Here is a 24,580-nt window from a genome sequence, read left to right as displayed (position 1 = left end):
TAAGCCTCTGTTTTAATACCTGCTGGCCCCAGCAGTGCCCTTCCTACTTCTGCATCGTGCCCTCCTGGGGCCTCCCCCAGGACCGCCCTGCTCCAGCAGGTGCAGGCCAAGGACTGGTGAGCAAGAGCATCCCTGGATGCTGCTGACCCAGAAGTAGCCCAGCTCAGGGGAACACGCTCACGTGGTGGTTCAGAGCTGGCACAAAGAACCATACCTGAGTAAGCAAGGCCAGGTCTTGACTTATCTCCCCAACTTGCCCTACCAGCAGGGGCAGAGATGGCTCTGTGGGTCCACTAGTAAGAAGTCCCGGGCCCTCGGCTAATGAGGCTGAAGAGGAACCTTGCTTTTGTCCCTCCCACCTTGTCCTTGTTACATTGGCTGCATCTCCCTTTGTGTCTTTAACTTCAGGAGTCTAATGTGCAAAGCGTAAGCAGATGTCCGTCGTCACCTTTTAAAGGCATTTTCAAGAGTTATTATGCAATCAAGATGGACAGGGCATTATTTATTCCACTAGTTCTGGGAAATGAAAAAGAGGAACTCAGTACACCTCCTGCCCCCTGGGTCCCTCTACTTAGGAGGCAGCCTTGTATACAGAGCACTTTATAGAGCACTTGACTCATGTGAGTCGTACGTTTCCTTATAGACTCTTGAACAACAGGCTCTTGGGGTAGATGAAGAAAGACCTTAATCGTGTTGTGTGAACCGGGTGCAGAGCTGGATCATGAAGGCTCCATCATGTCCAATTTTGGAATCTAAAGCACACTGCAGAGTAGAGAACTGGACCAGGAGCCAATCTTGTGGGTAGACTGTCCGTCAAGCCACGTGCTGGCCCCATGAGTCGCCCCTGTTCATCCGCCCCATGGGCTTAGAGCTCCAGCTGGCATGCGAATGGCCGGGACAGAGCTCTGAGCTTCCGCAGCTTCTAAGCACACCTGGTGGGCATCAGGGCACCAGAAATGGATGTGTCGTGGGGACCCAACTCCCAGAGACCAGCCATGGGATCTGTATTCCCAGAGTGGGCGGGATTAGGAGATGCGATTTTTGGAGACTTTATGCAACACAGAAAAAGACAGTTTTCTTCAAGGGTGGGAAGAAAGGGCTTGTTAAGCAGAATGGAGAGAAGGAGCTGGGAAGATTGAAATATCCACAGCCGGGACTCAGCAGACTTTGGCTTGAGGCAGGTTCTGTGAGCAGTCAGTTACCCAAAGCTGCCAACCTGAAGCTTTTGTGTGGAAACCCCTGGGGTTAAATTACCCCTGGAAATGAAGTGACAGAATGTGGAATTGATGAACATGTGTATGGCAGTGGAGCCTCTGAGTCTCAACATGCATGTAATGTACTTGATTTTCCCAGTGAATTATGAGGCTTAGGACAAAAAGAAAAAAGGTAAGAATTATGAAGAGAGAAAAGTAGAAGAATGCTAAACGGAGCTTCTTCTATGAACCACCTGGGCTCTGGGGCTGGCACGTGCCACACAAAGGCCTCCCTCGACACCACTATACCTGAAGAGATGGAATCAGAGAGTTGAAAAAAACAGGAGCAGGTATTCCCATTGTGGCTCGGTGGTAACGAAGCTGACTAGCATCCATGAGGACGAGGGTTCAATCCCTGGCCCCGCTCAGTGGGTTAAGGAGCCGGCATTGCTGTGAGCTGTGGTGTAGGTCACAGATGCTGCTTGGATCTGGCATGGCCGTGGCTGTGGTGTAGGCCGGCAGCTGTGGCTCTGGTTTGACCCCTCGCCTGGGAACTTCCGTATGCTGTGGGTACGGCCCTAAAAAAAGAGCAGGATCAAGATAACACCACTAATTGCCCAAGATTGACCAACACCCCCAACCATTTCTTTCAGTTTGTCATACTCTGCTCTGGGGGGGTAAGTAAGAACTGCTTTGTCCCCTATGAAAAAAAACTTACAGCCAATTACTGTAGGACAAGACACAGCCTGATTTCATATTCTTGTTAAGAGGTTAGAAAGAATAAGAATCTAAGTTAACACTGGCCAGCATTCAGTGGCTCTGAGCTGCCCCAAAGAAAGGAACCCCCACCATTATGCAGAATGAAATACACAAACCGGGTAAGAAGTGACAATTCAGCTACTATTTGCATATTTTATGTAGGAAGGTCATGTGACCGCCTGCTGCCGGTCACATTCAGAATTTCTGCTCCTGTTATGTTACAAGGTTTCCCTGTCAAAAAGATCCAGAGAATTTACCTTCAAAGATGATGTAATGAATCAGATAAAATAAGCAGTATGCCTCAAACGGGTGGTTTGGATTTACCAAAATCATTACAAGGGTTTTTGAATCTCTTGGTTTACTTTCCCCCCCAGTGTTGTATCTCATGAATGTAAACAGAAGATCTCGGACCCCTTACGGTATTTTTAAGGATGTTGTGGATCAGACTTGTGATTCATGGCCGAAGCAAGGGAGATGACATGTATAGTGAGGGAAGGAGTGATGTGCTGGACACCTTCGTCCTTTGATTTAATTGACATTTTAAAAAGGGCGCCCAACGTAATGTGCCCAGCAAAACAAGAAGTCACAAACCTGATTTTGACATTATTCCGGGAAAATGACTTTTCCCTCTCACTAAATTCTTCCTTTCATCGTGGAAAATTTGAACTCTCGGATAGTTTTTTATCAATATGTTTTTAAATATTTTATTTTTTTATTAAAGTATGGTTGATTTACAGTGTTGTGCCACTTTCTGCTGTGCAGCATAATGACCCAGTCATACATTCTTTCTCTCATATCATCTTCCATCATGTTCTATCGCAAGAGAGTGTATGCTATATAGCAAAAATTGACTGAACATTGTAAATCAACTATACTAAAAAATAAATTTAAAAAACAGAGATGGTATATAGTTCCCTGTGCTGTACAGTAGGATCTCATTGCTTTACACTCTAAATGTAATAGTTTGCATCTACCAACACCAAATATTTTAGATAGTATCTTTTTCCAATTTAATATTTTGCTATACCTTATGAGTCAGAATCTTAGTTGTGCACTATGATATTATATTAACTGCAAACCAAGCTGGCTCTGAAGGGCAGGGCCCCAACACAAACTTTCCCTCTCTTGCTGCGTGTGTTACATTGTATCTACTTTTTATAGTTTCTGTAGTTTATATGTAGCTTAGTTCCTCCCTGTTACCAACCCAAGTTTGGCTGCTCACAGCTCACAAGCCAAATGATCCAAGAGGCAAGTGTCAGTAGAAGGGAAAGGTGCTTTCACCGGAAGAGCTGGTGATCTGGGGAGAAGGTGGACTTGTGTTCAGAGACAAGCTCTGAAGATTTTGCTCATTGTGACAGTTTTTAAAGGGAAAAATTGGGGGGAGGGGAAGAATCTCAGGGAATCCTTGAGGCAGGAGGTTGGGCTCTGATTCATCTCCATTGAGCATATACTGGCTCACCCTTTCTTCAGATGTTATCTTGTATGCACCGTCTGCCTGCAGGATTGCTAAGGGGGCTGTTGGGTGGAGAGAGCTAGTCATTTTTAAACTGCTTACTGCTTCCGTCTTACTTCTTTTTATTTAGGAGATGAATCAACAGGTTAGACAAGGCATGGTGTGCACTCAGGAGAGCACAAGTCAGGAGCTAGTGTCAATTGCTTGGTGATCTCATTCCGATACTTAGGTTCTTTTAAGGTTAGAGGGGGACAGAAATGGGCAGACAGGGAAGGGGGCAAAAGAGCTGCTTTCATCCTCATCAAGTCCTCCTCAATATGCCTGAATTCTCGAAGTTGCCATGGTGGCTCAGCGGAAACGAATCTGACTAGCATCCGTGAGGATGCAGGTTCAATCCCTGGCCTCACTCAGTGGGTTAAGGATCTGGCGTTGCCATGAGCTGTGGTGTAGGTTACAGACACAGCTCAGATCTGGAGTTGCTGTGCCTGTGGTGTAGGCCAGCAGCTGCAGCTCTGGTTGGACCCCTAGCCTGGGAACTGCTATATGCCACAGGTGCAGCCCTAAAAAAAAAAAAAAAAAAAATCTGAATTCTCAACATCTGGTTTAGACGAAGGAATGAGATAAGAGTGCCACAAAAGTTTGTTTTTCTCTCTCTGTTTTTCTTTTTTTTGTGTGGCTGCACCTGCAGCATAAGAAAGTTCCTGGGCTAGGGGTTGAATCAGAGCCTCAGGTGCTGGCCTGCGCCACAGCCACAGCAACACTGGATTCTTAATGCACTGAGCCAGGCCAGAGATCGAACCTACATCCTCACAGACGCTCTATTGGGTTCTTAACCTGCCAAGCCACAACGGGAACCGCTGAATGTTCAGAGCAAGGGGCTACCCTTTGAGGGACACGAGTGAGGTGGGTGCCTGGGCTTTCTGACCTTTGTCTGCACTTCTTGGCAGGCGTCAGTCTTCATTTCCAGCAGTGCCACTTTTTGTCTCAGTGTTCTGAGATTTGCTTCTGTAACTATAATTACACTTCTTAAAGTTCTATACATCAGTGAATTTCAGGTATTTTAGAATTACAGAATGCGTGATTTTTTTTAGTTGTTCCCCTATAGCTGCTTCTTGTTTCTGTTCTTAAAAAATAATAGGCACCTGCCTTTTCTCTATCCTTAAACTTTCTTCCGCCATAAAGAAGACACAATTGTATGTAATAATTACTGACAGCCTGCACCCCATATTGGAATCTTACTAAATACACAGTTCAAAAGGTGCTATGGCGTTCCTGCTGTGGCATAGTGGTTCATGGTCTGGCTTGTCTCTGTGGAGGGCTGGCTTAATCTCCAGCCGGGCACAGTGGGTTAAGGATCTGGCATGCTGCAGCTGTGATATAGGTCACAGCTCCGGCTTGGACTGGATCCCTGGCCCTCGAACTTCCACATGCCACAAGTGTGGTCAAAAAAGGGGGAAAAAAGTGCTGTATCTTTCCCTTCTTTCTTGATCTGGGGAATAGAAAGTAAGGTCTATGTATTTACTTTTTCTCCCTGTTATAACCGATAAGAGCAAATGAGTCCTTTTTCTTGCCCACTCATGTTTCACTTAACTGTTCTGGGTTTTTCCTCATATGAAAGGTTATGAAATAGGATCACTGCTAAGCACCTCATTCAGGGGCCTGTGCAGGTCTCTGCACCCCTGTGTTAACTCGGTCACTGCCCACAGCAGCTCCTTGTTTTATAAATGAGGAAACTGAGGCACAGGGGGCTGCCCGTAACTTTGGTCTGTAGCAGAGCTGGTGTTAAAGCCAGGGAACTGGCTCCAAAGTTCTTGTCTTAGAAAAAAGATTTGCAATTCAGATAAGGAGCACCAAGCCGGGGTGCTCCTGCGTTTGTCTGAGTCAACTCAAGATTAGGTTTCTGTAAAAAACCGTAGAAGATGAAATGGAGTTGTTTAAAAACGGCAGTTTATTAAGTGTTAATATTTACATACGGAGTCAACATGTCTGACACTCCGGGCACTATGTATAGAAATACAGGCACTTTTGCTGCAACTGGGAACTTTCTTCACCTAACAATGATGGTGAACAAACACACTGTAATCCAGCTTGATCTATGCAGGGTATAGGCGGTCAATAATTATTAAATGTAAGAGTATCTTCTAATAGCAGAAGAAAGTTACAAGGTAGAGCGAGGTCTCTGTTTTTCAAGAACAGAGGCAAGAATTAGCTACAGAGGAATCAGAGTTGAAAAAGAAAGCAAGTCTGGATTAGTGGATGCAAACTGTTGCGTTTAGAACGGATAAGCAACGAGGTCCTGCTGTACAGCACAGGGAACTCTATCCAGTCTCTTAGGATAGAACATGATGGAAGATGGCATGAAAAAGATAATGTAAATGTATGTATGATGACTGGGCCACAATGCTGTACAGCAGAAATTCACACGACACTGTAAATCAACTCTACTGTAATTTAAACGAAGGAATATGAAAAATAATATGTATATATTCTGAATCACTTTGCTATACACCCAAAACTAACATAACATTGTAAAGCAACTATACCTCAATACAAAAGTAGTAAAAAAGAAAAAAGAAAACAAAACCAAAATTCATGTCATCCATGTTTCTAAAACATCACTAACTCACTAGTCTACAGGCACCATCTCGAACCCCTTCCTGAGTGATTTTTCTCTTAGCACCAGATCAACGTCTCAAAGACCCAAAGCTCTAACTTTATATTGAGAAGCTTTTGACATTGAACATATACCCTCGTCTATTTGTTTGTTTGCTTGTCTGGAAAAACCTAACTTGAGACACCTGCTTACAAACTCTGGCTGTGTTTGCAGTTCTGAGCCCTAGCTTCTTTGGAAAGTGTGTGGTAGTAGTGACGATAATATTAAATAAGAGAACAGGCGCTGCTAAACTTTGCTGAAATCCCTGCCTGTGACAAGCCAGGGAAGCTCCACTGTGTCGAGATGATATAATGTGTTCATTACTGTCTGTTGAGCACACGCAGTGTAGTCAAGCACATGTGAGGTGCTCAATAAGTCCTTCCAGCATGAATGAATGAATGAATGGATGGATGGATGGATGGATGAGTAGTTTCCGTTCAGATATTTCTCAGCTGGATCCCTGACATCTTCCCTGAGTCGATCATTGAAATAAGACCACAACTGATTGAACGAATAACTCTTGCAGACATCCTGCTGAACTTCATTTTGTAGACTCACCTAGCATCATAACTGGTTCATATTCAGTTATCACAGGTTTAATAATCTTAGTCATTTGTGAATTACTATCCCAAAAGGCTGATAGGAAGAGTGTATTGATATCTTGCCCAGGATCCCATGGCTAATAAGTAACTAACATAAGATTCAAAGTTGGCTCCTCTGGCTCCATTTTGAACCTCTTTATGATGCAGATATCCTCCAAGGCCATCTAGGAAGTGCCGAGGAGAATGGTCCTGAAGCAAGAAGGACAAACAGCAGTTTATTAGGGAAGTTAAATCAGAAGAGAACTTTCCAGGTTGAGCAGGTCTGTGTCCACGACTGACCGTGCTGAATGTTATAACCTTATCTGCAGTAGCAACACCTCTCTACAAATCAGAGTGCAGAGGTGCAGAGTAATGATGCAATTATCCTGACATAAATCTTTCAAATTATCATTTGCTACCACTCGAGATTTGGGCATAAAAAAATGGTTAACCACAAAACTGTAATCTCTGCTTCTTCGCTAGGCTTAAAGCATGCCTATTAACAAGATGTGGGATGGATTGAAGGGGGCACGGTAGTTGTGCTAATATTAGCAAAGCTGGAAAGAAATCTCCCCTTGCACACATCATTTTAAAAAGCTTCTGACAGAAAAAACCAAACCCAAATCCCTCTTTGACAGTATTTACACTGACAACTGCAGAATCTGAAATGTTTCCTTTAAAAATGGTTATTGAATGTAAAGCATTTATCAAAATAAATTAGATTACACGTATTTGCTGAAGTACAACGTCAGCCACACGTTTCATTCAGGACGATGAGAAAATTCAAATAACGGGAGAGCACGGTTTCAGATCTCCCACTTGGTCGCACACTTAGATGCGAAGGCAGTGATGGTGTTGCTCTTTCAAGGTCACGCGAAAGGGTTGAAGAAGAGAGTGTAGAGCGTGTACAGTTTGTCATCGTTCCTCCATCACTTTTTCTTGTCTCTCCTTGCAGTCCCACCTTTTATCCAACCCTTTGAGTTTCCGAGATTCTCCATCGGACAGCGGGTCTTCATCCCGTGTGTTGTGGTCTCAGGGGACTTGCCCATCACCATCACCTGGCAGAAGGACGGCCGGCCGATCCCCGCGAGCCTCGGGGTGACCATCGACAACATCGACTTCACGAGCTCCCTAAGGATTTCCAACCTCTCCCTGATGCACAACGGGAATTACACCTGCATAGCCCGGAACGAGGCCGCAGCGGTGGAGCACCAGAGCCAGCTAATCGTGAGAGGTAGGGAGAGACAGGATGCATGGCATCCACGCATCAAATCCAACAACACCCGCCAATGGTGTTTGCTTGAAATACGAAAATAACCAGAATTCATAGAATCCACCACCATCCCATCCAAACACGCATACTCACACACACACACACACACACACACACACACACACACACACGCACACACACACACACACACGCATCTGTAGAAACCAACAATGAACTACCCTAAACTCTAAGCCAAGGTTTTGTTTGCCTAAAGTAATGATATTTCAAAAAATTCACAAAGAAATGAATGAAAGGAGATATGAGGACTATAGAATTTAATTCTCGAAATCGGGCTTCCCTACGTTAGCGCAATTTTTTTTTTGTTTTTTTGTTTTGCTTTGTTTTGTTTGTTTTGTTTTGTTTTTTTGCCTTTTCTAGGGCGGCACTTGCGGCATATGGAGGTTCCCAGGCTAGGGGTCGAATTGGAGCTGTAGCCGCCAGCCTACGCCAGGGCCACAGCAACGAGGGATCTGAGCCATGTGTGCAACCTACACCACAGCTCACAGCGACACTGGATCCTTAACCCACTGAGCAAGGCCAGGGATTGAACCGCAACCTCATGGGTCCTAGTCGGGTTCATTAACCACTGAGCCATGACGGGAACTCCAGCTCAATGATTTTTGAGGACCAAAGTCCATGAGCTCTTACTGTGTTGTATTATTTTACACAGTACCTTTTATATTATCATTTTGATTGATGGTTTTTAAAAATAATATTTGTCAGAGTTCCCATTGCGGCTCAGAGGTAATGAACCTAGTTACTTAGCACTATCGGATTAGAATCCATGAGGATGCAGGTTCAATCCCTGACCCTGCTCAGTAAGTTGAGGATCCGGCATTACCATGAGCTGCAGTGTAGGCCACATATGCGACTTGGATCTGGTGTCGCTGTGGCTGTGGCATGGGCTGTCAGCTGCAGCTCTGATTGGACCCCTCATCTGGAAACTTCCATAAGCCACAGGTGTGAGCTTAAAAATAATAATAATAATAATACTTGTCAAAGCCATATATCACAGTTTTTCCAGTCACAAAATAATAGCTTTTTATAGTTACTTAGTTTTAGAATTGTGGTTTTCTTTGTTCCTCTCTTCTTTTGAGCATTAAACCTGTCATTATTTTGTGAGGGTATTGAAATATTTATTAAAGTAAGCAAAATGTAAAATTTATGGAAAAAATGGCATAAGATAGTTTACCTTGTAAAAACCGTTGGCAGGTCCCTCAATGCACCAAAAGTGTAAGCTACAGTCTTACTTCCAACCTCTCTCCAAGTCGCCACATTCCCATTAAGCTTCATACTCGTCGTCTGCAGAATGAGCAGCTAGAGTGCTCCAGAGTCTGTTGAGCGTGGGTGTTACGTGGTTTTATGATTCTCCACAAGCTGTATGGATTCATCAATCAGTACCACATTCATCCACATTGAGAAAGCGGTTATGAAACTGAAGATTTATGTTCTTGTTTATTATTTGCATTTTAAAGTTCTTGAACATTGGGCTCTCATTGTCACTGTCAGGGGGCATGGTTTCTGTGGCCTTCAGGACAATCAATGGGCGTAAGCTGACTCCTTCCTGAGCAGCAAATCCCACGTCCTCCCTCAGGGCTTACGCTTGTCCCCATGACACGTCTGCTTCCTTTCTGGCAGAAAAGGAATGCTCATTCTGTCTACTTGTCAACAGAATGAAGCGAAGCATATTTGTAATTCATACGAAGGAACCAGGTTTGTATTTCTAAAGAAGAAAAATGTTTCCTGAATAAGAACATATACATTTGGTTAGATACAAATCAAAGGTGCAAATGGCCTTATACTGATAAAATTCAGATCCATGATTTTTCCCATTTTTGGAAGATAAGTCAAAATAAGAACTATCCTGGTACCGCTTCCCAAGTGCTTTCATATAAGAAAAAGTGATTCCTACTGTCGTTTGTGAAGGACAAAGAAGTGAGTGCATCAGCCTGTTCCCTGTGCAGTCTGCTCTGAAGGATCTAGGTCAGAGAACAGAAATGCTAGATAAAAATGTACATGAATATTGTATGAATCACTTGCCTTTGCAAGAAAGGCAGCCAGGCTTTTCTGACCAAGGCAAAGGTCAGAGGGACTGAAACTAAGCCTTAGCCATTTGGGAAAGTGTAGCTGATCACAATCTGGTAAGTGGCAACGTATGTTTACCCTTCAGATATGTTAACTAAGTTTGTGTGACGTTAACATCAAATCCCTGGGTAGGTGATCGCAACCTGAGCAGCAGAATGTGCCTCACAAGCAGGTCAGTGGCTGGAGAGGGCGTCAAGGATGTGATAGTGGGGACGTGGTTCCCCATCTGGACTTCCCCATGTGTTCTGGTCCCGACTGAGCCCGATTAAGCCATAATCTTTGGGAGTCGACCCATCTCCCAGGTATCTGAGGGTGTTCTTCTTCTTTTTTTTTTAATTCAAAAATCACCTGTTAGTGGTTCTTGAATTTTGTCACACATTAGAATCATGTGGGAAGCTTTAAAAATTTCCTGATGTCCAGGTGGAAGTCCAGTGATGTTAAACATCATTGGAGGTGGGACCCTGTGCAGCCAAGTTTAATTCCAAGCACCCTGGGTAATATGAATATACAGCTATTTTATAAGTATTGATTTTTTAAATGCAAATAGAGGCCATTGGTGACTTTAACTAGGCCAGCAGCATGGCCTGATTATGTTCTTATTCATCCCACTAGCAGCTGCGTAAAGAACCGGCAGGCCCAGAAAGCAAGGATATTAAGTAAGAGGCTATTTCAGAAGTTAAAGCAAGATACAGCAGGGACATGCTTTACGGCACAGGGACCTCTGTCTAATGTTCTGTGGTCATCTACGTGGGGAGAGAATCTGAGAAGAATGGACGTGTGGACATGGCTCTCTCAACCACTCTGTCCTTCAGCGGAAACTGCCACAGCCTTGCACACCAGCAGCACTTCCATACAACTTTAAAAAATAAAAAAAAAAGAAGTGAAGGCAAGCGAAAATGTGCCTTGCGTGCCTTTTGGTCATGGCCAGAGTAATGAGAAGCAGTTGAATTTTCAATATGTTTTGGAGGCAAAGCAAGCAAAACATTGTGAACGTAGCAAGAGAGAGAAAGAGGAATCCTTAATTGAAGCACATATTTTTCCTAATAAGGTAAATGAAAGTGTCTTCAACAGAAGTGGAGAAGGTGCGGAGAGGAGCAGTTGTCACAAGGGAGAGAGACAAGAGGGTCCTGACGCGTGCTCAGCAAGGCAGGGTAGGAAATACGCCAAGAAAGACAGGCAATAGTATATCACATCCCACTGAAAGGAGGAAAAGAGGAAGACCAAAAATTGGCCGTCGGGTTTTCGGAAGATGGGTGTTGTTTGTGACCTTTCAGAATGGCATGGCTTCCGTGACGACCTGACTAGTGGACCTGAAAAATGAAAGGGAGGTAAATGAATGCATGCGAACTCAGGAAAATACAACTACTTTTATATTTTCAGAAATGTTGCTGTGACAGGAAGCAAAAAACTAAAGAGGAAATTAGAGATGGACATGGGACAAGGAGAGCTTACCTACGGATGGGAATGAGCAGTAGAGGGAAGCAAACACGTGGCAGGATAGAGAGAGAACTGCAGGATCCAAGTCCTCGAGTGAGTCAGCTAGGTTCCTTCCAACAGTGGAATAAGCCCAAACTCGTGTAATAGTAACCATGGTAGGGCTCAAGAAGGTAGAACCAACAAAAATGTTGGTAATTTCGGGGAGGCAGATTTTGGGTCAGATAACTTAAAAGATAAGTTTAAAATTAATTGACTGGGGTCATCAGAGAATACCATGTGATGGATTTATCCTCTTACCATAAACAATTATAATACTGGATAAACATTTATAAGGTAACTATTTTTAGGCAGTGAAACCGGCAGTACAGGGCTGCGATCCTTGAGCGGAGAGAAGTCTATGACTTAAGCACCAAATCAAACTCCAGATTTCTGCCTGGTACGCTTTTCAAAGCATGATAAAGGGATGCAGAGCTCAGGTAGATAATAGTGATTTTTCTGATCAACACAAACAAAGATAAACATTTAAAACTATTGAGGTGCTGCATATTGCAGGAAAGCATACTAGATATCAAAGACAGACTTCTAAAAACTCTGTTTCGTGGTTTCTTTGAGTCTTTAGCTGAATACTACACTTTGCATGCATAGGATGAGACAGTAGGAAATCCAGCAGAGAAACACTCCTAGGAATATGTGAGCTGAGTAAAGACTCTCGAATTTACACAGCGCTGAGAAATGCTGGTGTTCTGACTAGGCAGAGTAGAGAATTCATGGGGGATCCAGCTCTCTCAGAGGGTCCAAACACCGAGGCCTAACAGAGCTTTGGAATAGGGCCACTCTAGACCACCCTTAATTAAAAAGGCTAAAGGTGGCCTTCACAGGGTAAAACTTCTTCACCAGTAGGTTAACTGTATGCAAGAATAACAGTCAACACTCTTCAGAGGAAGATGACAAAATCCAGACTCTCAATATCGTGCATCTATACAATACCTTGCACATAATTACTGGATATGTGAAGAAACAGGGAAATGTGGGCCATACATTGAAGGAAAATAAAATAAAGTACATAGACCAATGGACACCAAGATGTTGGAATTAGCAGACAAAGTTTCAAAGCAGCTATCAAAAACATTTTCAAAAATTCAAACGAGGAGTTCCCATCGTGGCGCAGTGGTTAACAAATCCGACTAGGAACCATGAGGTTGCGGGTTCAGTCCCTGCCCTTGCTCAGTGGGTTAACAATCCGGCGTTGCCGTCAGCTGTGGTGTAGGTTGCAGACGCGGCTCGGACCCAGCGTTGCTGTGGCTCTGGTGTAGGCCGGTGGCTACAGCTCCGATTGGACCCCTAGCCTGGGAACCTCCATATGCCGCAGGAGCGGCCCAAGAAATAGCAAAAAGACAGGAAAAAAAAAAAAAAAAAAAAAGCAAAGATTGACAATCTACGTAAAAGAGCAAAATTCAAATACCTGCTACTACACTTTAAAGGTAAAAACTATTTAAAGTGGTACCAAACGCCAGTCATAAAAAGTGAGATTGGATGCATTGATATTAAATGAAACAGACTTCATGACAGGGAATATTACTAAAGGTAAACAAGGACTAGTTAGTTATAATGATAAAAAGACAGAAATCTAAATGTGGATGAACCTAATAACAGACGTTCGAACGCATGAATCACATTCTGATCGAAATGAAAATAGACTAACCACCAGTGACAACTGAGAATTGTAACACGCCTTTCTCAGTGTTGGGGAGAACATGTAGAGAGAAAATGAGTAAGAATGGAGAAAACTTAAAGAACACCATCAACTCTAGAACTCGGTATTTATAGACTATTATACCCCAAACTGTAGAGTACACATTTTAGATCTCTGACCATGTGAACAGCGAGATAAGAATTTGTGTTGTAAAGCCACTCTTGCAGCATGCGTAGAAAACTAATACAAAGGCAACTATTGTTATAGCTTCTATAAGTACCAATTAAAAGGATAATAAAGAATATTTGGGACAATTTTATGCCACATATTTCACAATTTGAATCAAATGGTAAATGATTTCAAAGAAATAGCTTATCAAAATAGACATAAGATTATAGGGAAATTGGAGTAGCTCTACATCTGTTATAAGAATTTAAATTGTAAACTTATTTTACATGAATATAGGTGCAGAAACTTTAACATAATATTAGCATATTGAATTACCACTTTAGACAAAGGATAGCATATCATCAGAAAGTGCACTTTATCATCAGGATGCAAGCTTAGTGAACTCTTTCAAAATCAATCCATAGAATTCACCATCCTAATAAAGTAGAAAACTCACAAATATTAATAAAGCAGATGAAAATAATTTTCCAGAAGTCAGCATTTGTTCTTGATTTAAAAAGAATATCTGAAAAAAAAAAAAAAAAACCTTTCAGCAAGCAAGTGGTAGCAGGTAACAGTCTCGATATAGTAAAGGACATCTATGAAGAAAAACCTAAGGTGTTTCCTACTCTCTGTGCTCGTGTTTGAGTACCAGACAGGCATGTCTGCTCTCAACATTTCTCTTCACCAGTGTGCTAGCGGTCATATAGCCTTTGCACTTAGGCAAGAAAAAGACACATGGAGGATAGCATTTTAAATGGTAGGCATGAGTGTACCTGCATGTGCTGATGGTATGGGTGTGTACAGAAACCTGTTAGGAAATCTACAAATACACAAAAGAAAAAAAGAAAGGCATCAACATAAATACAATTTTTCAATACAAAAAACAGCGAAGGAACACGAAGGAAGGCGGCAAGAGAGGAAAAGAGAGACAAAATCAAAAGAAAGTGAAAACAGTTTGGTGACAGCAGTGGTAAATTTTCCCCTGTCAGTGATTACTTTACAGGGAAATAGGACAGACTGCCAGCACACCCAGAATACAGACGAATGCTGAGTGAAGGAGCCAGAACAAAAAGAGTGACAGACCCTTAAGATTCCATTTGTAGGAAATTCTAGACTAGGAAGCTGATCCGTGAAGGTAAAAGTCAGAAGAGCAGTCGCCACTGGGAAGGAGGATTGGCAGTTGGCAGGGAATGGACCTGAGGAAACTTCCTGGGAGATTGGAAATACTCTTAAGTCTTGATAGAGGTGTGGACTTCATGAATTGTTGCATAACCTGTCAAACTGTACACTTAAACCCTGGGTACATTACCGTCTATAAATTTCACCTCAATTTTTAAAAAAAAATTACATATAAATGTTCTAATGTTCAACACACTTTGAAAATTAAATAATTAAAGAATTTGGCTTTACAAAACCTTCACTTTCCTGCCAGTGGAGGAGACATTATTTATCAAACGCTGAACGATGTTTTGAAAGGGATTGTATTGAAGGAACAGGTGCCGCAAGGCTGACCTCGAGAAATAGTAGCTTCCCTCCTGGTGTTACCACTGGGCGATTTTATTTTATTTTATTAAAAAAATTATTATAGTTGATTTGCAGTGTGCCATCAATTTCTGCTGTACAGCAAAGTGACACAGTTATACATATATATACTTATACTAATTAAGTCAGAAAGAGAAAAACAAATACCATATGTTATCACTTACATGTGGAATCTAAAATATGGCACAAGTGACCATCTACAGGAAAGAAACCAAGTCAGGGAAATGGAGAACAGACTTGGGGTTGCAGGGTGGGAGGCAGTGGGAAGGGCTGGCAGTTTGGAGTTGGTGGATGCAAACTATTGCATTTGGCGTGGAGAAGCAATGAGGTCCTGCTGTACAGGACATGGAACTGTATCCCCTCACTTGTGATGGAACATGGTGGAAGATAATATGGGAGCACTCAGTGAGTTTATATTTAAGTTTCTTATTTGCACTCCTTCCTCACGGGCTGTATCATATGTTATAATATATATGGAAAATATTCTATGATGTGGTTTTAAGTAAATATATCTCTTTGGTGATGCTATTTAATAGCATAAATAAGGCACATGAGGTATACGACTTCCCTTAACTCATCTTATTGGAGATGGGTTTATGACTCATTGAACTGAAATTTAAACCTGGACCAGTTCTTGAGTTCTTATTGTGCAGATAGCATATTAGATGATCATTCTAATTTCTTTTTTTTTTTCCTTTTGTCCTTTTAGGGCCTCACTTGTGGCATATGGAGGTTCTCAGGCTAGGGGTCTATTCGGAGCTGTTGCTGCCAGCCTACACCACAGCTACAGCAACATCGGATCCAAGTTGTGTCTGCAACCTACACCACAGCTCACGGCAATGCCAGATCCTTAACCCGCTGAGCAAGGCCAGGGATCGAGCCTGCAGCCTCATGGTTCCTAGTCAGGTTCGTTTCTGCTGTGCCAAGACAGGAACTCTTCCAGATCATTCTAATTTCTGAAAATCAGTCACCTTTAGATAAGCCTTAATAAAGTCGAGGTAGCTTTCTTTGAGCCTACTTTTCTTTAATTACAGCTGGCGTGGCAATGGGTAAAACGAATTCATTAGATAAGGCTACAAGACAGCCTTCATTTTTAAGTAAATCTTCTATTTTCAAGTCTTTGTCTGTAGCAGTCTTTATTTTGCTTGTTTTTTAAAGAATTTCCACTCCCACGAGTTCAGTATTTTCTTGTATTTTACTTGCCTAGAAAAGAAAAAACTACTAAGCTTTACTTCTTCAAGGACTCAATGGACAGATATACATTTATCTGCATTTATCTCCCAAATGATTGCACTTATCCTCTCCTCGGTTGCTTCATCTTTCCCTTATTCCATCACGGTGCCACAAGGTACTTAGCGCGTACTCCTCCCTGCCAGCCCTTGGGGTAGTCACTGGGGTGATGAAAGCTTGTTTCCTCCCACTGAAACTCCTGTTCTAGGGGGAGTGACGTGTAGTCCAGGCGTGGGGTAGGGATCTCAAAGGATTAGAAAATAGAGCAAGTAGTGAAAAAGAGAGAGAGGAAGACAGCAAAGGACTGTTACCTGCAGCAGCAGGAAGGCTTGCGAGAGCTGACGTGTTCATTTCCCCGTGTCTGGTGAAACGGTGTGGCTGGGCAGCGAGGTGAAGAAGGATGAGACTTAGGAGCTAGCTCTGGTCCATATCTTCAGGGCTTTCTATCCTGAGAAAGATCTGGAGGCCAGGGAAATTTATGAAGAGAATTAAAGCAGAAAAATCATATGGTCCCCGGGAGGGTGAGTCACACGTTGGAATAAATGGCACAAAAGCCCAGAGGGGACGCTTTTGTCATCCACAGGAGGCGTAGAGGTGGTCAGTGCTGGGGTGGTTGAGTAGGCAAGGACAGGCAGACTCCAGAGATAGCCAGCAGGACTTGGTGGCCAGCCCTGGAAGGGAAATGGGGAGAAGGCTTGGTGACAGCCGCCACACACCGCTGGCCAAGGACCGTGCTGGGTGTCGGGGTGGGACATCTCTCCATCTCATCCGATTTCCCTCTGCCCTTAGTCCACCACGACTGGGACAGGGACCTTTGTGCCTGCATGGCCAGTGCCGCTGTGTGTGACATCCTCCTTTCTTTGCTAGCTAGAGATCAGAGAGCCGCTCTCAGAACGCCAGATTTTCGTTTGAATTGGTCGAGAAGTTGAATTTTATCACCACTTCAGCTAGATCATATTCTGAATATGCTAAATAGGTCTTCGGGTAAAATGAAGAATCTTAGCAGGTACTATTGCCTCTTAGAATAAAGAGCGTTCCATGCTGCAAACCACAGACATAACTAAGTTTTGAACATACTCTGTCCTTCGATTCATGAAAAATATGGGAAGATACAGTGGAAGAAACAAGACCCACATGACAATAGCAAACAGTGTTTGAGAATAATTCTATGGGTTTTGTTTAAATCTTTAACTCGAGTTGGGAAATGCTTTCCTCTTAGAGGCTTGAATGTTTCTGGCCTGAGATGTAGCTTTGGGAAAAGTAGAAATAGAGTAAGGAGTTGAGAGCTGCCGACGTTGCCTGGTCACAGCGAGGGTGGGGAATGTGTCCAGGTGACAGATTGTCAGTTACAGGAACAAAACAAACAACGACGAAGGGAGCCCTGTGTCGTTTGATAGACTTCGTGAAAGGAGTGAGTGCCATCAGCCTTGGCATGTAAGGAGGGTTTAGAAAGAAAATAAAAAATACAACAACACTGGAACTTTGAGTAAGTAAGCCAAGGTCCACATTTCTGCTTGTTCATTTTCTGTATGACTTTGGAAACATGACCGCATTTCTCAGAGTCTCAGTTTCCTCATCTATGAAGTAGAAATAATAAGACTCACTTCTGTTGGAGAATTAAAATGACTCTGGCTCAGATCGTGTGTCGGAAAGTGAGACACATGCACACGGGAGATCTCGACAAGGCTCTTTCCTTCTGCAGAAGGACGCGGGTGCTCAAAAAGCCCCTGCAAAGAAGAAGAGACCCTCCCTATTGGTCCCTAGCACAGGCGATGGGCCTGTCCCCTTCCCGTGGGTCAGGCCAGGGCGCAAACTCTTCTCGGTTGGTTCATTTGAAACAGACTGTTGCTGGGAGAAGTGGGAAAGAGGAGAGGGTCGCAGGAGGGCGTCTCAGCCATGAGGGAGCAACATGGAGTCACCAAGGTTTCCTTCGATAGAAAAGACGTTATGTTCCTTTCCACTCCTCTTGGGTAGCTGAGAGAATAGAATTAGGTAGCAGTCGCTGTGTCCAAGCACCTGGCCAGTAGCAGGGCTCTCCCACTCCCCTTCATTTAATGAATGGACAGAGGCACTCAGGCAGGGTTTTTTTTTAATGTTAATTTATTTGTTTTATTACAGTATAGTTGATTTACAGGGTTGTGCCAGTTTCTGCTGTACAGGAACGTGACTCGGCCATACATATATATGTATATATACACACACACACATACACACATTCTTTTTTCTTTTTTTTAACATGTGTGTTATGGGATGTTCTATTTTTGCCACTCTGATGTGTGTGTGGTGGCATCTTGTAATTTCAACCTGCATTTACCTAATAGTCTCTTAGGTTAAACACCTTTCCATGTGATATTGACCATTTGAATTTCCTCTGCTGGGAGGTGCTTATTCAAGTGGTTCTCCTGTTTTTCCCTTGCGTTGCCTGTCTTTTTCTTTTTCATTTGCAAAAGGTTCTCTCTGTATAAATACAAAGGTTGATCTTCATCTTCTAATCTGCTCTCCCCAGGCACTGGAGGCACTAACGTGTACATTTTATCTGCGTGGCTTTATGGAATTAATTTCCTTGATGGTTCAGAGCGGGCTCCCTGTGGGTCTTGGAGGGTCTCCTGGGAAAGCAGGGCTTGACTGTGGCTCACTGTGGGGGCAGTTCCCAGGGAATAATCATTGGCATGCGCTCCCCTGGAGGTGGCCACCCTGGAAAACTCTGGCCCCACCCATCAGAGCTGAGAAGCCTGAAGCCAGACAATCTACATCCCTTTTCTTATCTTCCAGCAAGGTCTACCCCAGGCAGGTTTTCTGAGGTCAGTGAGGGAAAAGCAGCACCAGCTAAGACAAAGAGGCCGTGCCAAGGTCAGAGTCAGACCATCTGCTAGTGGCCATGGACACGTACGTGCTTGACGCGGGAAGTGACGGAGAACTACAGGCGTCCTTGAACTGATGTCCACGGTCAGGCGGAGCAGGGACCAGTCTGGCAGCCGTCCGCAGGCGGAGGCTCTGCAGACCCGGGAGCCCAGGCAAGGCCCACCGGCTGCCAGCTGACTCCCCAGGCCTCCTCCCTGCTTCCGGTCCTCTCCTTCCCGTTCCAGCCTTTCGTCCCTACCATAGTCTGAACACCTGTTAGCTGGGGGACCTGGAGTAAATTCCTTAACCTCATGTCACCTCCGCTTTCCCATTCCTAAAATGGGGTAATAGCTAATAGGAGTTTTCTGAGTTAAATAAGAGAATGTGTTTATCACAGCTCCTGGCACATAAGCCAGGGGGTGGGGACTCCCTTCCCGCGCTCTGTCCCTCCCTTCCCTCCGCTCACATCCACGTGACTTTGGACTGTGAGGGAGGACACATCACTACCAGAGGCCAGGGGGTACTTCAGGTATCAGGCGGTTGGGGCTAATAGATGCAGACTCTTGCATTTGGAGTGGGTAAGCCATGGGCTCCTGCTGTGTAGCACAGGGAGCTATAGCTGGTCACTTGTGATGGAGCAGGATGGAGGATGATGTGAGAAGAAGAATATGTGTGTGTGTGTGTGTGTGTGTGTGTGTGCGCGCGCGCGCGTGCCTGGGTCACTTCGCTGTACAGTAGAAGTTGTCAGAACACTGGGAATCAACTATAACGGAAAAAATAAAAATCATAGAAAGTGTCAGGCAGTTAATTAGAATGAAGGCCTTGGGAATTCAGTCAAAAAGGTAAGAGCACAATGTTTTGAAGAAACTACAGCAGTTGGGATAAATGGTGTGTGGGAGATGGAGGTGCTAACTAAGAAGTGAAAACTGAGGAATAGGCTACAAGGGTGTGATAGGAATGGAATTTGGGGAGTACCTGTTGTGGCTCAGTGGGTTAGGAACCTGACTAGCATCCATGTTGATGTGAGTTCGATCCCTGGCCTCGCTCAGTGGGTTAAGGATTTGGCATTGCTGCAGCCTGTTGACGTAGGTCGCAGATGTGGCTTGGCTGTGGTGTGGGCCCTTAGCCTGAGAACTTCCATATGTCACTGGAGTGGCCCTTAAAAAAACACACACACACACAAAAAAAGGAATTTTGGGGCCCCGTTCCTGGATATTCCATATACCAGAGTCATATGACATCGGGCCATTGTAGGGCTGAGCACAGCTTTGATAGGTCGGGTCCCTAAGAAGATTTATGAGGACTTCATGTAAAATAAATTACCTGTTATCATAAGGGAAATTAAAAGGAAAAAACCCCTTAACTCTTACGCATGTCCCCACGGGGTACACTGCCAGTGGACGGATGACCACCCTAATGTCATGCTCAGCTGGGTGGCCTTGGCCTTGATAAAGCCATTTTGAGGAAGAACGCTAGACTGAATGGCAAAACACTTCTGCCCTTTGGTTGCTATAATTGGCTCTGCACCACTGCGAGGAAAGCTGCCAGCATGTGATTGCCTATCTGTGATTCCGAAGGTCAGTTTTCTTACACTTCTTTATATCTCATGACGGGTCTGTTGTTTCTGGCCTTTAATGATGAGCTGCCACAGAGCGAAACAAAACACACTGTCTAAAAAGCCCCGACTTGACCTTTATCTGGCAGGGAAAATAAATTATGCAAAGCTACTCTCTTGTTGCTGTTTATTGATTCAACTTTTGATACCACATTCTTAGTGATCATTTTGCTTCACTCATCCATTCGTTTTTCCCACAAATACTTATTAAGCACCTATTTTATAACAGATGTTCTGAGCACTGGGGGTGCCATGGTGATCAGTGCAGAGAGATTAAGTCTCTGCCTCATAAAATGGTCATTCCAGTGGCGGAGGCAGATGATGAGCACAGGAATGACATCAGGTGTCTACCTGTGCCGAGACAAGGAAAGCTTGGGAAGGGGTGGACAGTGATGGGGGAGTGGCATTTTAGGATGGACAAGGCAAGCCTTTCTGAAGAGATTTTTTGAGAAGAGACTTGACCAAAGCAAGGGAGTGAGTCACAGTTGTCTCAGCAGGAAGTGAGTTATAGGCAGAGAGGCAAGAACAAAGACCCTGAGTCACGAGTGGCTTCGTGTTTTCAACAGAGTGCAAGAGACCAACGTGCTCACTGTCCAGTGGGGGAGGGAGGGGCATTGCTCACCATCCAGTGCGGGAGGGAGGGTGTTGAAGGCAGGGGCCAGGTCATGGATCCTGGGGGTGACGGGAAGCCATTAGCGCTTAGTTTCCACTGTCATAAATTAAACCCTACCCAGACTTTGATCAAGTACTCTTTTGACTAAATGCCATCCAGCAGAGAATGGCAATATTTGTCTACACAGCACCCCACCCTCCACTGCCACCACCAAATAGCTTCTAGTTTTACTTTCAGTTAAGACTGAATCCCTGTCCCTTTTGACAGCTAGAGAAATGTACATCCATTCTTGGGACATGTATGCTGCTGAGAGGCCGTGAATTCTAAACACAAAGCACTGCACTGAGCCTGAAAAATACCTGTCCTATTAATAACATACTCCTCCTCCCTTGAAAATGGCAAAAAATAATTCTTCCCTTTAATAAACAGACCAAAGCCAAATATTAGGTATTATTAAACAATCCTCATTTTAAGAATCATGAGCAGGAAACTCTCAAAAGAATCCCTTTGAGACTCGGATTCTGTCACAGTCTGGACCCCATAGTGGGATTTGGGTATTTTAGAACATATACATCTCAAATTACTCTTTTTTTTTTAGGGGGACAAGAGTAGTGTGCATGCAATTCTGATTCATAGACATGTATGACAATAATGACCTGCCTTGCCTTTGGGGATGTGACACAATTGTTTGGTTGAACCCAACCCTTTCACCTCCTTAATCATGCTTATCCCCACTGTCTCTCTATTGGAAAACTATTAATATTGGCAGATATGTTCACTTCAAATAAAGGTTTATGCAAAAAATGAAACCAATTTTTTATAAAGGAAACCAGCAACTTTGGAGAATTATAACCAAGACAACACAGAGTCTTCAATCTTTGGGTCTTATCCTAAGTTTTGGCCCAAATCATGATATTCCCATCAGGTCTGTATCCTTCCACCTCCGGTTCTGTGTCTCCTTGGCCAAAATCCTCCTACAGTGCCTTCCATGTCCTTCTGTTAGATGGTGCTTCTAGACTCATCCTTCTCAAAGACTTTGTGCATTGGGTAACTCTGATCGGAGTTATTAACTGAGCTCTCCTACTTTGGAAAAGGTCTATTCCTATTCTTTAAAACTGGAATAATAATATCCGTCCCTTCATGTGTCCATTTTACAAACATTTGCGGCATATGTTCTATGTCCAGTTCCATGCTGTTGCTGGGGTGCGATGGTCTGCAGGAAAGGGATGGTTCATGTTCTCCCAGATGTACAGCCAGATGTGGGAGATGGGCACAGAAGCCACAGTACCAAACACGTGTGGTAAAAGCTGTGACAGGGCAATGCAGGATTCTGCCCAAGCATTCAGTCTTGTCCGCAGCATCAGAAAAGGTGTCCCAGACTAAGTGAAACTTAAGCTGACATGTAAATAATAATTATTGGTAATTTGTTAAACCAAAAAATGCAGAAGCATCTGTGAAGACCCAGGGGGAACTGGGGAATAGATGGCTGGAGCAAAGCCTTCAAGAGGGAAATGTCAGGAGATGAAGCTGGAGATGAAGGGTCAAGTCTTAAAGAGCCTTCGCAATATCCCAAGAGTTAGGATTGTGCCAAGGGACATGGGAATTCACTGATGATTTTAAGCAGGGAAACCACATCATATGATTTGTGTCTTAGAAAGGTCTTTCATGTCTCTGTGTACAGAATGGATTCAAGTAAGGCAGTAGGTTGCGGAGTGGATTCAAGTGGGGCAGTAGGTAGCAGGTAGACCAGTTAGGAAGTCTGTTTCAGAAATCCAGATGAGAGCCTATTTCAGCCTTGTCCCAGGTTAAGTTTCCTTGAGTGTGAGGGATAGGATTGGCAGAAGATTGCTTATCTGAGATGTAATTCCTGGATCCGAGAATGAAAGAATGAAATGAAATTAGGAAAGGAGGAAAAAAATCAGTAGAGGTTGTTTTAAATGAACAAGTTGCTGCTGTGGACAACTGGGGCTCATTCCTACTGGGCACCCTCCAAAGAATCACATAGAACAGTGGTTCTCAAATGTGGCCCCTAGACCTTCAGCCTCAGCATCACCTGAGAGCTTACTAGGAAAGGCAGAATCTTGAATCCTGCCTCTGTCTTATTGAGTCAAAACTTATAGAGACAGGGTTCAGCTGTTGGGTTTTAATCAACTCTTCAGACGATTCTGATGCCTCTGATGTTTGAGAAGCACAGGCACAGAGCATGCCTCAGAAGAACTCCAACATTTGCTAGGTATCTAGTATATGATTGATGGATGTAGTCTGTGTCCTCTCACATAATCTTGTGACTCCCTCATTAGAAATCCATCCTATAATTAGCCACTCGTCCGCTGGAAAAGATTTCTGGATTCTTACAGCCTTAGATCCTACCTTTCCTAGAAGAATCTGTGTCTTCTCTTTAAGTGAAGACTTTAATACTCTTAAATTCACAATATACTTAAAGCATTTGCTTTTTTTTTTTTTTTTTTTTTGTCTTTTTGCTATTTCTTGGGCCGCTCCTGCGGCATATGGAGGTTCCCAGGCTAGGGGTCTAATCGGAGCTGTAGCCACTGACCTACGCCAGAGCCACAGCAACGCAGGATCCGAGCCGCGTCTGCAACCTACATCACAGCTCACGGCAACGCCGAATCGTTAACCCACTGAGCAAGGGCAGGGATCGAACCCGCAACCTCATGGTTCCTAGTCGGATTCGTTAACCACTGCGCCACGACAGGAACTTCCAGCATTTGCTTTCTTTTTGGCAGATATTTTTAAGCAGAGTGCATGTTTCTATTTTGGGTAGGGATGGAATTTTTTCCAGCATTTCACAAAACTCACCAAATAAATAGTTACTTAATCTTTTTTTTTTTTGAATAGGTACTCTATAATGCCATCATGACCCCTCACCTCAGCTGGCTTCCATAGTTCCCTTTGGGTCCAGAAGGGTAGTGATGTCTGGAAGGCTCTATGGGTCTTCATCAGATTTTCAGGAAAAGTTCAGTACCATGTCGCATTCTTTATTGCCTTTGGGAAGAGCCTATTAATCCTCCCTTCATCTCTTGCTAGAAGAAAACTAGCTATCAGATGCATTAAATATTTCACACCCAAGAATGGATCCATGAAGATCTTCCATAACAGGAGTCAAGGACAGAATGTCACTTCCCCTACTTCAAGAGTTGAGTGTTCCCTAGTGCAAAGCAGCTGCCATGTGCATAAGATCATTGACATAAGCAATGAATCTTAATTTATTAAAGTATAAAATTGATTACATATTATATGTAATTTATATAATTATTTAATAACTTTATACAAATTATTTATATATTTTTTAAATTATAAATTATACCTGCACTGAGTTTGCTTCCTTAGTTGGTCCTACATTACAAATGTCATGTTTTAATTTCTCCACTTATATAAAGCATTACTTGTGTTTTCATGTTTGTTAAAAGTCTTGGATTTCTT

General features: G+C 43.5%; 1 protein-coding gene across 7 annotated transcripts in view; it reads left to right on the top strand.

Moving 5' to 3' along the window:
- Positions 1–24,580, top strand: part of DSCAM (DS cell adhesion molecule) — a 744,988-nt gene that overhangs the window by 456,369 nt on the left and 264,039 nt on the right. For all 7 annotated transcript variants that reach the window (XM_084992175.1, XM_084992177.1, XM_084992176.1 and 4 more), the window contains one exon: positions 7,595–7,873. In XM_084992175.1, the coding sequence (XP_084848301.1) occupies positions 7,595–7,873 (279 nt within the window). The remainder of the gene's footprint in view (positions 1–7,594; positions 7,874–24,580) is intronic.

The sequence above is a fragment of the Sus scrofa genome, chromosome 13 (genome assembly GCF_054392235.1).
Source record: "Sus scrofa isolate SSC_HxYL_T2T_F1_AM1 chromosome 13, Sscrofa_HxYL_maternal_Yorkshire_Landrace_v2.0, whole genome shotgun sequence".
NCBI lineage: Eukaryota > Metazoa > Chordata > Mammalia > Artiodactyla > Suidae > Sus > Sus scrofa.
Note: the sequence above shows the minus strand (reverse complement) of the source record. Positions and strands in the feature narration are given on the sequence as shown.